This window comes from Callionymus lyra, chromosome 1, assembly GCF_982586985.1.
Source record: "Callionymus lyra chromosome 1, fCalLyr1.hap1.1, whole genome shotgun sequence".
Classification (NCBI taxonomy): Eukaryota; Metazoa; Chordata; class Actinopteri; order Syngnathiformes; family Callionymidae; genus Callionymus; species Callionymus lyra.
In genome coordinates, this window is record NC_141818.1 from 7,876,580 (window position 1) to 7,893,169 (window position 16,590).

The following is a 16,590-nucleotide window of genomic DNA, read 5'->3' on the forward strand; positions in this document are numbered from 1 at the left end:
TTATTGTGAAAGGCTGAGCGGAAGCCGGCCGTGCACTGCGGAATTCTTACAAAAGGGTTCTTTAAAAAAAAGTTTGAACCCCGGGTTCTGGCGCAGTGGGTCACTTCGGAGACCCGGTTTCAGTGTCGCCCCCAATCCGGCTGTCCGGGTCCAACCATGTCCCTCCTGAGAGTTGAGGTCCTGCTGGTGTTCTCTTTCGTTCTTTGGACCGGCGGCGCTCTTCCGAACCGGCTCCTCGGCGACCCACTACTCGTCTATGACCAGCTCGACGAAGAACTCGGCCGTGGAAACTGGTCTTGCGGACCGTGTGATCCGGACTTGTGTCCCGAAACTCGCGGCTGCCGGGCTGGTCTGGTTCCGGACCAGTGCGGCTGCTGCGAGGAATGCGCAAACCTGGAGGGTCAGGCTTGTGACCCCACAGACCGCAGCGTCTCGTTCGGGATCTGCGGGGACGGTATGCGGTGCCAGCTGGAGGACCCGGCACCAGGCGGAGCATCCGAGCCGGACGAGGAGGAGAGAGTGTGCGTGTGCCAGGTCCAGGACCCGGTGTGCGGGTCAGATGGAACCACCTACAGCAACGAGTGTCAGTTCAAACAGACCAAGTTCTCCAGACCTGAGCTCGAGAAAGTTGGATCTGGACCCTGCAGGACCGGTACTGCACGTGTGTGTGTTGTTGTGAGTGCGCGTGCGTGTGTTTAAATGTCCTTCTCTGACCCCCCAGTTCCGGTCATCAAGCTCCGCCCCGAGCGTCAGGTCCGTCCACCCGGGGCCAGCCTGGTCTTCCTATGTGAGGTGTTTGGCTTCCCCGTGGCGGCGGTGGAGTGGACGAAGGAGGGCAGCGACGTGGTCCTGCCCGGGGACGACCCACACGTTTCTGTCCAGGTGAGGTCATGTGACCCGGTGAGAGCTGAAGGTCCGACCGCTGTCAGGTGTCCTTTGTGTCCTCCATAGTCCCGGGGTGGACCCCGGAGGTTTGAGCTGTCCAGCTGGCTGCAGATCGAGGGTGCGAAGCCACAGGACTCTGGTTCCTACAAGTGTTTAGCCCGAAATCATCTCGGCATCACTTCTAGCGTGGCCCAACTTGAAGTCCGAGTTCTAGGTACGACTTCATCATCATCATCTTCATCATGATCATCATGATCATCATCATGATCTTCATCATCATCATCATCACATTATCTTCATCATCATCTTCATCATCATCATCATCATCATCATCACAATATCTTCATTATCATCATTATCATCATTATCATCATCACATTATCTTCATTATATCATCATCTTCATCATTATCTTCATCATCATCATTACATTATCTTCATTATCATTATCACTATCTTCATCATTATGACCATCATCACATTATCTCCATTATAATCATTATCATCTTCATCATCACCATCATCATCATCATCATCATCATCACCATCATCATCATCATCATCATCATCATCATCATCATCATCATCATCACCATCATCATCATCATCATCATCATCATCATCACCATCATCATCATCATCATCATCATCATCATCATCATCATCACCATCATCATCATCATCATCATCATCATCATCACCATCATCATCATCATCATCATCATCATCATCATCATCATCATCATCATCACCATCATCATCATCAGCTTCATTGTCACATTATCTTCATCATCATCACCAACATCACATTATCTTGATCGTCATCACCAACTTCCTCATCAATATCACGTTATCTTTATTATCAACATTATCTTCATTATTATCATCACCATCTTCATCATCATCACCATCTTCACGTTATCTTCATTATCATCATCACCATCTTCATCACCATCTTCACATTATCTTCATTATCATCTTCACCATCTTCATCATCATCATCATCATCATCACCATCACATTATCTTCATTATCACCATATTCATCATCATCACCATCTTCACATTATCTTCATTATCATCATCACCATCTTCATCATCATCACCATCTTCACATTATCTTCATTATCATCTTCACCATCTTCATCATCATCATCACCACCGTCATCACATTATCTTCATCATTATCATCACCATCTTCATCATCTTCACCAACATCACACTGTCTTAATCATCATTATCACCATCTTCATCATCATCATCACATTATCTTCATTATCAACATCATCATCACCATCTTCATCTTCATCATCATCATCATTGTCATCATCATCATCCCATTATCTTCATTATCATCATCACCATCTTCATCATCATTGTTATCATCATCATCACATAATCTTCATCATCACCAACATCACATTATCTTTATTATCATCAACACCATCTGCATCACCTTCATCATCATCATTAAATCATCCACATCATCCTCCTCCTCCTCATCATCATCATCATCATGTTCATCGTTTCACAGTTTTTTGTTGTTATTGTATTATTGTTGTGTCTCTGCACTTGTTAAAGAATTTATGTTGCTTTACTTACGTTTAAATTTCCTCTCTGGAACAGTGACTATTTAACACGGATTACTTCATATCTCTTGTACATGCAAATAATTTAAGAAACAAAACATGATATTATTATAATCCTCATCTCAATATCCACCTCCATCACCATCTTGATCCTCATCCTCATCCTCATCCTCCATCATCATCTTCATGATATTCACCATCAACTTCTTCATCATCTCAATTATGATTATCATCATCATCTACAACCTCATCATGTTTTTTTCATCATCGAAAACCTCATCATCATTCATTTTTCTTTCCTCATTATCAACAATGTTTCCTCAGATGACCACTCCTCTTCTCTGGTCGAGGTGGACTCGATGGACTCGGACTATGACCTTGACTTCTACTGAGATGTGTGTCACCTGCTTTACTCACATGACATCAAGACGATGTTGCAGATTCCAGCTCCAGTCAGTGAAAGACAAGACTGCAAATGGTCTCCTTCTGTCTTTCTCTTCCTTTGTAGGAGTCTCCTTCTTCCTGAATCTGTTCTAGTTTGCAGATATGTTTACAAGTCTTTAATAAACAATAGGAAAACTGTATTGTTCTAAATTTAAGTTGACAGCATAGATGTGGCTTCAGAGGAGGTTTGTCCCCTGATGCATAATCTTCACCACTGCTGGTAGATTCTTCTCTTACACACACAGACTCACAAAGAAAAAAAAAATCCATATTGGTAATATTTATTGTTATGTTTTCTCATTACCTCAGTCACATATAAATATGTTTGCCATGTGTCAATCACCAGTCATGTATGATTAATGTGTCACGTGTCAATTCAGCAGTGACATGTCAGTCATCCTAGGACTTGGCTGTGGGCATGGCGCTGTACTGGTCCCTCCAGTACGAGACATATTCGCTCCTCAAGTCATAGCTGAGGACGCAGAGGAGACTTGGTGAGACCTGAAGAGACCAACACCCATTGCTAAGTAGTCAGTACCTGACAGATGTCTTGCCCATGTCATTGTTGATGGTCAAGTAGGGACGGTGGTCTTTGGTGAAAGCGGGCCACACAACAGGGACTCGACTGTTCCCTTGACTGGGATTACTGGGAAAAAAAACTTAAACAAGTTCAGGCCAGTTTTGATCTTAATTTCAAGACTTACCCCGTTTGAGCAAAGTTGGTCCAATAAGCTATCATGTATTTTGCCAGGTCTCTGTGTCGGGGGAAATAAGCCAGAGGCGTGGAGAAGGGTTTTCCAAACAGGTACTGCAGGTCCTCAGCGTGCTCTGCTTCCACCCAGCGGGGGAATGCAGGGATTCGGGTCTTCATGTTGAACAGGTAAGAGAAGGTCCGGGCACCACTGAGGCTAAACAAGATAACCTGCAATTAAAACCTAGGGGTTGCATTAAAGCTTCATCCTCACCTGGAGTGCTTTGCATGAAGTTGCAGGGCTATCTGAGTAGGAACCAGGAACAGGAAGTCTGTCTCAATGTCCGCAACTGTCTTCTTTACTGTTGCCGGGTCTGGGTTGGATCCCCAGTGGGAGGAGTAAAGACTGTAGGTGGGCTCGACCGCAGATTTCCCCTTCTCTTTGGTCATACCACCCAGTAAGCGTTTCACCTGCTCCCTGCAATGACCTCATCGCAGTCAGCAAATGAGCAGGAGGTGGGCCAAGGTGCACTCACACTGTGGTATTAGCATTCCTCTGGTTGATGGAAGGAACGTCCACGCCCGCAAAGATGTGCCCGTCCATGCTGTTGATGCCCGCCAGGTAGTCAAACTGAGCTGCATTGTTGTAGAGTTTACTAGGGTGATCTGGAATGAAGTCCCCATCCACCACGGGCGACAGTTCCAGGAGGTCCATGACGACACCTGTGAGTCAGAAGAAAATTAATCTACAGGTGGACCATCTACCTGGATCTGAGCAACCCGACAACCCACCGCCAAGAATCTGAAGGATGTCGATCTTTCCTGCCATTGTGAGGCCAACCGGGTCGCTGATCTTGAGACACTCCAGCATCAAGTCTTCGTTACTCCTCCAGCAGCCAACCTTGTGAGCTATCTAAAGTGACCATCGTCATGACCATGTGGTCCAACATAGTCCACATTCTGCCTAACAAACCTTCTTTGTGATTGACATGGGATCCTTCTGAAGCGCCCATGGAGCGAGAGCCACACCACACTGTGAGATGGCTCGGCGGAACATGCCTTTGTTGTAGGGGGACAGCATCTGATGCACAAAAACGTCAGCATCTAGTGTGACGAGTTTACCAAAGAGTCTTCTCACCTGGTAGTTCACACTGACAGCGCCAGCGGATTGACCAAAAACTGTGATGTTGTCAGGGTTTCCTCCGAATGCTGCAATGTTCCTGCGCACCCAGGAGAGGGCGGCATGCTGATCCCACAGACCATAGTTTCCTGCCACCGAAAAGCTTGTGAGCTTCAGCTGACAGCATTCTGACCACTGGTTCCTCACCAGGCAGGCGAGAGTCTCCAGTGCTCAAGAAGCCCAACGTCCCCACTCTGTAGTTGACCGAGACCACGATGACTTCGCCCCTGTCAGCCATCTCCTTCCCATCATAGAGCGAGTCCCCAAGGATTGCCACGTCGTTGGATGCCCCCAAGAGGAAGGCGCCACCAAACAGGTAGACCATGACAGGAAGGTCCTTGGACACTGCAAAACAAGGGGTAGATGGTTTCAGTCCCAGGACAGCTGCTAGTGTGTTGTAGTCTGAGGAGACGCACATGAGAATCCCTGAGGGACGAAAATGTTCAGGTACAGACAATCCTCACTGCCCTGTGTCTCCGTCTGTAGCAACGTCACCTGCAGGCAGCGCTCCCTGTACTTGTCGGCCTTTAGAACTCCTGAAAGACCCAAGACCATTTGAATGGACAAGCTTCTCTGTGGCGGATTTGTGTGTGTGTTACCATCCCATCCGGGGTGAGGTTTAGGTTTCTCCCATTTGCCTGCAACATCTGCGAATGGAATCCCTTTGAAGATATCGACGCTCCGGAAAAATCCCATCCCTTTATTAACTCCCCGGACCGCCCCGCTCTCCGTTTGGACCACACCCAGCTGCACCAACAAGTTCAATTTATATCGAGCCAGGAAGACATTGCTGGAAAAAGAGTTTTACTTTTACTGACCTTAGCAGCCAAGACCAGGTCCAGTCCGACACTCAGCACCAGCAGAAGCAGCATCATCAGTGAAAGCCTTGACTGCGAGTGTGGCTTTTATCTGCTTCAGCTGGAACTTCTTATCTTCTCCTGAAAAACCCAACCCACCTGTCCACTGCTACTCAAGCAATCTTGACCCAGACCAAGTCCTTGTTCCCAGAGCCAGACAAGATAAAGTCGATGTTTCTCAGACAGGCTGGTGCTTGGTTGTTTTTATATTGCCTATTTTGTGTGTTATCTTATTTCGTTCTTCCAATCTGTACTGACACCACAAAACATTTCACGATGTTTTTACATCAACACAACACTGGCTATAAAAGTCACTGATTCTTATTCTCTTAAGGGAGTTCTTGTCAATTTGAAGGTCCAAATGAGAACAGAACAACCCATCAGGTATACCCACGTGGAAACGGTTTGCTTAGATTCTGTTCAGAAAAATCAATGATTAAGTTTTTATCTGCAGTAGGAAGTGACACTGAGTACACACAGCTGATGGAAGTCCCAGGATCTGTGAACAACGAATCAACAAATCGGAAAACACTTTCACAACTTGTACAACACTTTGTAACAACACTTCAAAACACACCCCAGATCCCAGTTCAAACTAGTTCAGCTGTATAACCATGAGGCTCAAGTGCTGCCTCAAGTCACCATGCAATGCATGATAGGTGTCCAAATTTGATATGCTATGTCTTGCTATGCTATGCTATGTAATCCTGTGGCAATATGGTTGTGTCTTATGTCATGTGTTGATGTAATAATTTGTCATGTTACGAATGTGTCTTGTGGTGATATGATTGTCTTGATATGTCATGTGGTGATATGATTGTGTCTTGATGTTTCATGTGGTGATATGATTGTCTTGATATGTCATGTGGTGATATGATTGTGTCTTGATATATCATGTGGTGATATGTTTGTATTGATATGTCATGTGGTGATATGATTGTCTTGATATGTCATGTGGTGATATGGTTGTCTTGATATGTCATGTGGTGATATGGTTGTGTCTTGATATATCATGTGGTGATATGATTGTATTGATATGTCATGTGGTGATATGATTGTCTTGATATGTCATGTGGTGATATGATTGTCTTGATATATCATGTGGTGATATGATTGTCTTGATATGTCATGTGGTGATATGATTGTCTTGATATGTCATGTGGTGATATGATTGTCTTGATATGTCATGTGGTGATATGATTGTCTTGATATGTCATGTGGTGATATGATTGTATTGATATGTCATGTGGTGATATAATTGTCTTGATATGTCATGTGGTGATATGATTGTCTTGATATGTCATGTGGTGATATGATTGTCTTGATATGTCATGTGGTGATATGATTATCTTGATATGTCATATGGTGATATGATTGTGTCTTGATGTTTCATGTGGTGATATGATTGTCTTGATATGTCATGTGGTGATATGATTGTGTCTTGATATGTCATATGGTGATATGATTGTCTTGATGTGTCATGTGGTGATATGATTGTATTGATATGTCATGTGGTGATATGATTGTCTTGATGTTTCATATGGGGATATGATTGTCTTGATATGTCATGTGGTGATATGATTGTCTTGATATGTCATATGGTGATATGATTGTCTTGATATGTCATATAGTGATATGATTGTATTGATATGACATGTGGTGATATGATTGTCTTGATATGTCATATAGTGATATGATTGTATTGATATGTCATGTGGTGATATGATTGTCTTGATATGTCATATAGTGATATGATTGTATTGATATGTCATGTGGTGATACGATTGTCTTGATATGTCATGTGGTGATATGATTGTCTTGATATGTCATGTGGTGATATGATTGTCTTGATATGTCATATGGTGATATGATTGTATTGATATGTAATGTGGTGATATGATTGTCTGGATATATCATGTGGTGATATGATTGTCTTGATATGTCATGTGGTGATATGATTGTCTTGATATGTCATGTGGTGATATGATTGTATTGATATGTCATGTGGTGATATGATTGTCTTGATATGTCATATGGTGATATGATTGTCTTGATATGTCATGTGGTGATATGATTGTCTTGATATGTCATGTGGTGATATGATTGTATTGATATGTCATGTGGTGATATGATTGTCTTGATATGTCATGTGGTGATATGATTGTCTTGATATGTCATGTGGTGATATGATTGTATTGATATGTCATGTGGTGATATGATTGTATTGATATGTCATGTGGTGATATGATTGTCTTGATATGTCATATGGTGATATGATTGTCTTGATATGTCATGTGGTGATATGATTGTCTTGATATGTCATATGGTGATATGATTGTCTTGATATGTCATGTGGTGATATGATTGTCTTGATATGTCATGTGGTGATATGATTGTATTGATATGTCATGTGGTGATATGATTGTCTTGATATGTCATGTGGTGATATGATTGTCCTGATATGTCATGTGGTGATATGATTGTCTTGATATGTCATGTCGTGATATGATTGTCCTGATATGTCATGTGGTGATATGATTCATTTTTGTTATTAGTTAGTTCTAAGTTATGGAGTTAATTTTAATGATTATTATGTGTTATATAGCATTATATTCCATGTTTGTGGTGATTCTGAACAGAAAAGAAATGCACTGCTGCACTTGCTCTTCACAAACCTTAAAATATTTCAATCAATTCTGCGAGTTATTTTTTTAGTCTGTCCAGATGTTATAATATGGGAAAGGTTCATGGTTCTTGTTTGCACTTTTAGAAAACAAACAATTTATTCGTCACCGAAAAGTTTTAAAGAGATTTCCCCGTTTTCCTTTGAACGCAACGCGACTTTGACGGACAGCGTCAGGTGTCAGGTTACGCTGGTAGACTTTGCGCCTGCGCAATATAACATGGAGGACTCGTCTTGAAGGTAAAAAACTTCTGACACTTTTTCAAACTCGACAGTGACGAACGTTGACGCTTCGACGTCAGGTGACTTTCCGCGGCGAGTCTCGCGAACTCACTGTTGCTGCTCCGTGTGTGTGTGTGTGTTTGTGTGTGTGTGAAGTGTTGTGCTGGAGTTTGTTCGCGCACGATTGTGTGATACAAGTTTGTGAGTCTTCAACTGGCAACAGAAGTGGAACACGTCACGAGCGCCGCGACCCTTAACGTCGCACGAGGCAGAGCTGGAACGTGATCGACAACAGTGTTTGTACACAAACGTCAGTCAAGTGTCAACCGAGTGTTAGTGGACTGGACCACATGTGTGTGTTGACGAGAGCGACCACGTGATTTCTCCCTCAGATCGTCACGACGAATATTGTGTTGGATAAATTATTCTGTCACACAACATCAACAGCGGTGTCGCGACAAAATGATGGTCACACTTGTGTGTGTGTGTGTGTGTGTGTGTGAGAGAATGACTGACAATTCTTCATCGGAGGTTCCGATGAATTGAAGACTGAGTGACGTAATCAATAGCGGACGCAGACGTGTCATCAGTCTCTGGTGTTTTTTTAAATTATTTTTATTTTTTTATTTTACTAACTATTTCTGCAAGTATTCAGAGTAATATTGCATGTTACATTTGAAATGAAAAAACAAAAAAAATGCACAATCTTATGCAATCCAAACACAAAACTCATTGTTTATACATTTTCATGTCTCAGGTCATGACGCGGGAGCAGGCGCTGGGAGAGCTCCTCCTCTTGATTGACAGCTCCGAGCTGCAGGAGGTGGAGCAGGCGAAGGCGTCCATCCATCAGCAACTGAGCTCAGGTACGTTTTTTTATTTTCATCGTCCGCACGGCTTCGCCAGTCATGTGACCGACCGTTTGTGATGTCAGAGCGAGGAGGCGCGGTCGTCTGCAGCCTGGTGGAGCGATACCTGGACAACTGGTCTCCTCAGGTGCTGCTGCTGCTGTCATCCACCAGAGAGCCGCTGCACAAGGTGACGCACCATATACATACATGAACTTTAAAATGGTTGTCACCAGACCTTCAAGCTGGTCTGTGGAGCATTTTATACAGTATATCAGGTTGCACAGGAACATAAAGTTAAATAGTTTCTGTTATGTGGGTTATTATTGTCTGAAAGGTGTTATATTTTGGATGAAAATATGCTAATTTTGTCAAATTAAATTAAAAAATAAGTGGAGAAAAGCAACAGAAGGTCTGTGGATCAGAATCGACTACCACGCACACGGTTCAGGACCAGAGGAGAGAAATCCTTCCAGGCTGTTGCTCCTAAACTTTGGAACGATCTTCCTCTCCCTCTGTGTTTGATGATCTACTGACTCCTTCAAGAAACATCTTAAGACATTCTTATTTGTTCAGGCTTTTCCCTGATTTTCTGGAACTCCTGTTGTGTTATCAGTTTTATCTTGACCTTTAAAGTATATACTTTATTGAATATTGTTTTGATTGTTTAAGCGCTTTGTGACCCTGGTCTGGAAAAGCGCTATACAAATAAAAATTACTTACTTACTTACTTACAAACTCACAAACTCAATATGGACTATCTTTTTGCTTTTGCTGATTCAGCATTGGAGTTTTTTATAGACGTAATGTTTGCTTTCTGCTGTTTTTATCAGAAAGTTGGTCCGTTGAAATATTGCCAACATCAAACTGGTCTGTGGCCCAATAAAAAGTTGTGGACTATTTGCTGTAAAACACACTTACATACTCATGCGTTAGCTTTGGTGCTAACTAGCATTAGTTTAGTTGTTGCCAAGAAAACAGGAAAGTGACGATTTTTATTTAAACCTGAATTATTCCTCTTTTATTCTAACACAACAATGATTAATCGGCAGACAAGAAACAAAAACAACAGCAACAACAACAACTCATTCAATTAAACAATTCACACCTTAAGTGTTAGCTGTGGCGCTAACTATTAATAGCTTTGGTTAGTTGGTTAGCAACTAGCAATAGTTTTGTTGTTGCAAAAGTTAACGGAAAAGCGACTTTTTTTTCCAACTGGTATTATCCATTTACTATTCTGACGCAACAATGATGAATCTACAGACAAGAAACAAAAATAATAACAACCACTTATTCAATTAAACAACTTACAAGTGTTAGCTGTGGCGCTAACTATTAATAGCTTTCTTGCTAACTAGCATTCGTTTTGTTTTTGCAAAGAAAACAGGAAAGTGACAATTTTTTTTCTTCACCTGAATTATTCATTTTTTATTCCAACATAAAAAGTATGAATCTCCAGACAAGAATGACAACAAGCGCTAATATAATAAAGTGACTTACACTTTTACAAAAGTTGTTGAAAACTGTTCTGACGGTGTCTAAATTCTGAGTTGTAAAAAAGAAAGTTGATGCCAAATGATGGCTGTATCCCGATTAACACTTTACTTTACTGTTTTGGACCTCAAGGTTCTACTGGAGAAGTTGAACGAGGTTCTATCCAAAGCGTCAACTCGACTGGCGGGAATAAGTCTGCTGGGTCATGTGATCAGCCGCCAGCCTCCGTGGGTTCATCATGTGACTCACTGCGCTTTGCTGCAGACGCTGCTTCGGTTGCTGAAGGTTTGTCTTACACACTCTCTGAGATGTTGCCATGTTTGACAACTGTGTGTGTGTCGTGGTAGACTGACGGTGATGTGCTGGTCCTGGTCACTGGAGTTCTGGTTCTGGTCACTCTGTTACCCATGATCCCTCAGGCCGGGAAGCAGATGGTCTACGACTTGTTCGACGTGTTCGGACGACTGACGGCCTGGAGCCTCAAGAACCCAGCTGGTCCGTTCTCTCTCTCCCTTCCTCCCTGCCTGGTCCAGCTCCTGTTCTGACCCGTGTGCTCTCCAGGTCAGGCGTCAGAGGTCCAGCTGGTCCACCTGCAGGCGGCGCTCTACTCCCTGTTCCAGCTGCTCTACGGAATGTTCCCCTGCAGCTTCCTGTCCTATCTGCGACTTCACTACAGCATGAAGGAGAACCAGGAGACGTTCCTGCTGCTGGTGCAGGTAACACACTGTCACACACACTATCACACACAATATCATACACACTATCACACACACTATCACACACACTATCATACACACTATCACACACACTTTATAGCGGCTCACCTTCTGTCATCTTTTTTTGTTTTGCACACCTTGTTCATGCGTCTTTCTTGCTATGTCAAGAGTGATTTAAAGATGTGATTGGTTGGCTGGGCGGCAAAGCATCAGGGAATCTGTTCAGGTCATCGGTACTGAGAGGGTTGTTGAGAAGGATAGAACCTAATATGCCATGTTAAGTTCACATGTTTAATTATTCATTCATTCATACATTCATTGTCTACCGCTTTAACCCCGGGGTCAGGGTCGCGGGGAGACTGGAGCTTATCCCAGTATCATAGGGTGAAAGGCAGGGGACACCCTGGACAGGACGCCAGTCTGTCGCACACAGAGACAGACAACCATTCACACACGCTCTCATACCTACGGACAATTTCCCAAAGTACAAGTTAAATTAAATGTTGTTGAATAACAGTTTTTATTTGATCTAGTTCAAAAATAAATGTTCACTACTTCACAGATATTGTTTTAATTCGGGTGTTTTCAGAAAATGTTAATAATCAAAGGTTTACACGCGTCTAGTTGATTCAAGTCTTGTGTCTTCAGCCGATGTTGGATCATGTCCGAGTCCACCCGGAGCTGATCACTGGGAGTCAAGACTCCGAGATGGACCCGTCCAGGTGAGCGTGTTCCCCCCCATCCGTCCCCATGATCCCCTTTGACCGACGTGTGTCGCCCGCCGTTCCGTCAGGTGGAGGTGTTCCGAGGCTCATGACATCATCATGGAGTGTTCTCGGGTGTCCCTGGACCCTCTGGAGTCTTTCTGCGAAGACCCGCAGCTGACCCCGCCCCAACACCGGCACCTCTGTGACGAAGGTGAGGGTGTCCTTACACTGCAGAGGTCAATAGGTCAAAACCATTCATTGTGTGTGTGTGTTACAGGTGCTTCTGTGTCACTGACAGACTCCTGCAAGTGTCAGGTGGGTTCAGTCATGTGACCTTTACAGACTCGTGAACATGATAAAACTAAATTTAAGTTTTTGGGTGGGTTGCCACGGTAACTGACTCAATATTTTTGAACACCACCCTTCTTGAGCACACGTGACTTTTTCAGTGGAGTTGTGTTGACTCGGCTTGATTACAATGAATGAGTTTATGTAGATGTGTGTTTTATTCCTGTGTGTGTGTGTGTGTCTCTCTAGGTTGATGTCACATGGAGTCCATCTCTTCATTGTGGTCTCTCGACCCCCCCGCCTGAGTCACCTCTGAACTCCTCCAGGGTCCTCAACGCGTCGGGTACTGTCACACACACACACACATGGTCACACACAGACGGTGGTTTTAAGCAACAATCTCACTTAGTGACTGAGGAGGTCCAGGTGAGTTGGGACAGACAGGAAGTGAGCCGGACACCACAGGACAAACCCGCGGAGCTGCCTCCTCATTTATCACCCGTGCCAGAGAGGGAGGGGCCGAGCGAGGGGGGGAGCCCGTCTCCACTCGCCGACCCCACTACCCGTCACCCGATGACCTCCACACCTGGAGGCTGTACCACCCCCAGTGGCAGCCTCTCGAGCCAGGTGGAGACCCCCCCGTCCTTGTATGGCTGGAACCACACCTGTAGTCTGAACCCGCATCTGAAGACACCGGTGAGTTCACTCGGTCTCATGGAAGCATGTCGGTGTCATCACAATATTGAACATTTTTAAACTTTTTTTAATTTTTCTTTAAAGCATTTAATTACGTTTTTAAATCATTTAATTTAATAATATAATAATTGTATTTATGTATATATTTTATTTAATTATTTGATTCAATAATTTTAATATATTTGTATATTTTTCTTTACAGATAGAACTTGATGTTCTATTTCCAACAATTAAAATGATATTTTAATATTTTTTAATTGATAGTCATTTTAAAAATAATTTAAATTAAATTATTTTTAATAAAAATCTACATGTCACTATTGTCTTTATTTAATTCAATTATAACACTAAAATAAATGCTAAAAAAAACCCAACAATATGTAAATTAAAAAGTTTTAAATGTTAAATTAAACCATTATATCCTGATGAATCATTGAGCTCTCATCACCTGCAGGAACATGGCCGAGTGCAGGAGGTCCGTCCGGGAGTTTCTCCTCTTCAGGTTCTGGACCAGCTGATCATCCGAGGAGACGACGCGCACCAGCAGCTGAGAGAGTGAGGCGTCTGAATGCAAGCGTGTGAGTCGCTGTCAGGTTTGTTCAAAGATGGCTTGTGCAGGTGGCCGTCCAGGAGCCGGAGCCAGGACCTTCTCGCCGGAGGTGAGCCAAAGAGCGGGTCCTCATGGTAACCGGAGTCTCGCTGACACGGCTGTAATAACAGGACAGAGCCAGGAGGGGGAGCTGCTGGCGACCAGGAGTCAGCTTCTGCTCCTGCACGCTCAGCTGCAGTTCGAGCGCTTCAAGTGTCAGCAGCACGCCGCCCGCAACCGCCGCCTGCTGCGCAGAGTCCTGGACAGCACGGCGCTGGAGGAGCAGGCCGTCGCCACGGTAACGCTCGCCCAACAGGTGGGGAGGCGTGGGTGAATGTGAGTGTAACTTTTTCTGCCGCAGAGGTCCCAGTTGAGTGTCCAGAACCAGGAGATCCAGACTCTGCTGAGCAGTCTGGAGGAGGAGCAGAGGAGAGCGCGAGAGCTGCGCAGACACACGGACCTGCAGACGTCGCAGCTGCACGAGCAGACGCAGACGCTGCTGCAACAACAACGTGAGCAGCAGACAAACATGCAGCGACTGCAGGTGTATATTCACTCACACACTTGCAGGTGTAGAAATGTATCGGTGAAGAATATTGAGTGGTTGAATTTAACTTTTTAAATGTTTAAATACGTTAAAGAATAGATTTATTTATTGTAATGCAACTTTTTTACTGACCCTTAATGGAAGTATGTCAGTGCTTTCAGAATATTGAATGGTTGAATTTAACATTAAAGATTTTAAAAACATTTATAAAACTTTTATACTGAAAGATGGGATTTATTTTAGTTTTTATTTAAAATAATTATTTAGTATTATAGTTTAATTCCTAATTCCCTGGTTATATATATATATATATATATATATATATATATATATATATATATTTCATTTAAAAAGGCTTTAAATAAAATAATGAATTGGAAAGTTTATTTTTTAATTATTGGAAATATAATATCAAACTTTATGGGTAAAAAATGTATTCATTAAAATATTCCATTTTTTTTAAATTCAATTAATAAAAAGAAAAATCAACCTTTCAATATATATATATATATATATATATATATAAAATTAAATATTCTGATGGCACTGATCCACTTCCATAACATCCACGTTCAAACACTCGATCTGCTGTGATTGGTCGACACAGGACCGTCTGCTGGAGTACGAAAATAAGGTTGGGCTTCTGGAGGCGGAGCTCCAGGAGGCGAATCACAGGGCCGGCAACGCTGAGCACAGGCTGAGCAAGCTGTCAATCAAGGTGAGGCTTCTCAGAGATGTGAGCAAAAGTGTGTCAGTCATGACTGGTGATGTCACTGACAGGTGAGCAGCAGCGAGAAGCTGCAGCAGCAGGTGACTCTTCTGAACCAGCAGCTCCTTCTGATGCAGGAGACCAACAAGAACTTGAGAAGAATTGGACCGCAGCTCCAGAACCAGTGTTCTGTGAGGACACACACGCACGCACACACGCACGCACACAAACAAAGATGCTTCAATCTAAACAAATATTTTCAACATTTCTCAGAAAATACACAAAATAAATATAGAAAATAGAAAAGAGTTGCATAAAAAAAAACTACAAAAGAGTTATGAAATATTTGTTTTTTATTTAACTCTTTTGAATTTTAATATTCAATAATAATCTAAGAAAATGTTTTAAATTAAGAAAAAATGTTCAAATACCTTTTATATGTTTGAAGCAACTTTTTAAAAGATAATATTTGTTGTTATTGAATTTTTGTTATTGAAAGTTTTTAGAGCACAACTTTTCTTTTTTATTGCAGTTTTTTTTTTTATGATTGATTAATAAGAAAAACAAATGTGCTACAGGAGGCATCGATGTTGCAATGCATCATGGGGAAAGAGCAGCAGCTTCTGAAGGAGGCGGAGCTACAGAACAGACAGATGCTGGAGGCGGCCAATCAGAGAACAGCTGACCTGGAGAACCAGCTTAAGACCAAAGATGAACTGATCCAGGACCAGAAGTCTCTCTTGGAAGATACCAAGACCCAGATGAGGTGACCACGACACACATGCATGCACACACACAAACACACACTCTTATTAATTACCTGCAATTATGTGTGTGTGTGTGTGTGTCAGGGCGGAGTTGTCGGCATGTGAGAGCACCTGTGTGTCGCTCCGTCGGGTGGTCCAGACGTTGCAAACGGAGATGTTGCAGGTGTACAGTCACATGGACCTTCCCACCAGCAGGTAGAGCTCCGCCCACCTGGTCTGCCGTCAATCATGTGCTCATGTCTCTGCGATGCTTCAGGCCCAGAAGCGGAAGTTCTGCCGTACCCGTCACTCGGGTTACCAACAAGCGGCGTCCGTCTTCTGCCACGGTCGGCGTTCTCAACGGAGGGGTGGAGTCTTTCACCCCCTCCCCCATCGACTCCCCCCTACCTGTGGGCTCCTACCTGGAGCAGCAAGCCCGTCATCTGTTCGGATTAAGTGAAGGAAGTTCAACTCTGGACCTGGAGGAGGACCTGAGTCAAGCCGGGTCGCTCACCGAGCCCAAACCGCCCGGGAGGAGACGTCAGCTCAGCCTCATGGACTACGACCAGATGTGACCCCTAAACTGTGCCCGACTTGAGTCAATAAAGTTCTACAGAAGCTATCGATCATCTGTCTGAGCTCTTGGCTGTTTCAACTAAAACATGTTTTTGTCGGGAAGTGTCCTCCACACACCTACA

At 43.3% G+C, this 16,590-nt stretch overlaps 3 protein-coding genes across 6 annotated transcripts; 2 read left to right on the forward strand and 1 right to left on the reverse strand.

Moving 5' to 3' along the window:
• Positions 1-156: 156 nt before the first annotated feature.
• On the forward strand, positions 157-3,054 carry kazald3 (Kazal-type serine peptidase inhibitor domain 3). Its single transcript, XM_087807881.1, has 4 exons — positions 157-652; positions 722-882; positions 952-1,099; positions 2,797-3,054. Exons 1-4 carry the CDS (start codon positions 157-159, stop codon positions 2,862-2,864), a joined length of 873 nt encoding a protein of 290 aa, XP_087664007.1. The 3' UTR covers positions 2,865-3,054.
• A 127-nt stretch (positions 3,055-3,181) lies between these two features.
• On the reverse strand, positions 3,182-5,668 carry LOC148087795 (bile salt-activated lipase-like). Of its 2 annotated transcripts, none has more exons than XM_087796977.1 (12): positions 5,606-5,668; positions 5,387-5,534; positions 5,204-5,323; positions 4,935-5,132; positions 4,746-4,876; positions 4,581-4,688; positions 4,400-4,520; positions 4,144-4,330; positions 3,882-4,085; positions 3,621-3,818; positions 3,455-3,562; positions 3,182-3,388 (listed from the first exon to the last, which is right to left on the reverse strand). In XM_087796977.1, the coding sequence occupies exons 1-12, from the start codon at positions 5,660-5,662 to the stop codon at positions 3,316-3,318; spliced, it is 1,653 nt and encodes a 550-aa protein (XP_087653103.1). In that variant the 5' UTR covers positions 5,663-5,668; the 3' UTR covers positions 3,182-3,315. The 2 variants fall into 2 exon arrangements, with proteins under 2 accessions (XP_087653103.1, XP_087653021.1); XM_087796895.1 differs by having other exon boundaries at positions 3,621-3,824; positions 5,606-5,665.
• A 2,857-nt stretch (positions 5,669-8,525) lies between these two features.
• tsc1a (TSC complex subunit 1a) lies at positions 8,526-16,521 on the forward strand. 3 transcript variants are annotated; one of them, XM_087797095.1, is made up of 20 exons: positions 8,526-8,567; positions 9,307-9,415; positions 9,484-9,587; positions 11,027-11,179; positions 11,242-11,389; positions 11,456-11,610; positions 12,259-12,332; positions 12,404-12,528; positions 12,595-12,632; positions 12,855-12,948; positions 13,015-13,301; positions 13,756-13,856; positions 13,920-13,960; positions 14,022-14,188; positions 14,252-14,434; positions 15,045-15,155; positions 15,218-15,337; positions 15,725-15,912; positions 15,998-16,108; positions 16,170-16,521. In XM_087797095.1, exons 2-20 carry the CDS (start codon positions 9,310-9,312, stop codon positions 16,465-16,467), a joined length of 2,604 nt encoding a protein of 867 aa, XP_087653221.1. In that variant the 5' UTR covers positions 8,526-8,567; positions 9,307-9,309; the 3' UTR covers positions 16,468-16,521. The 3 variants fall into 3 exon arrangements, with proteins under 3 accessions (XP_087653221.1, XP_087653300.1, XP_087653381.1); XM_087797174.1 differs by lacking the exon at positions 8,526-8,567 and adding an exon at positions 8,608-8,629; XM_087797255.1 differs by lacking the exon at positions 8,526-8,567 and adding an exon at positions 8,659-8,859.
• The last annotated feature ends 69 nt before the right edge of the window (positions 16,522-16,590 follow it).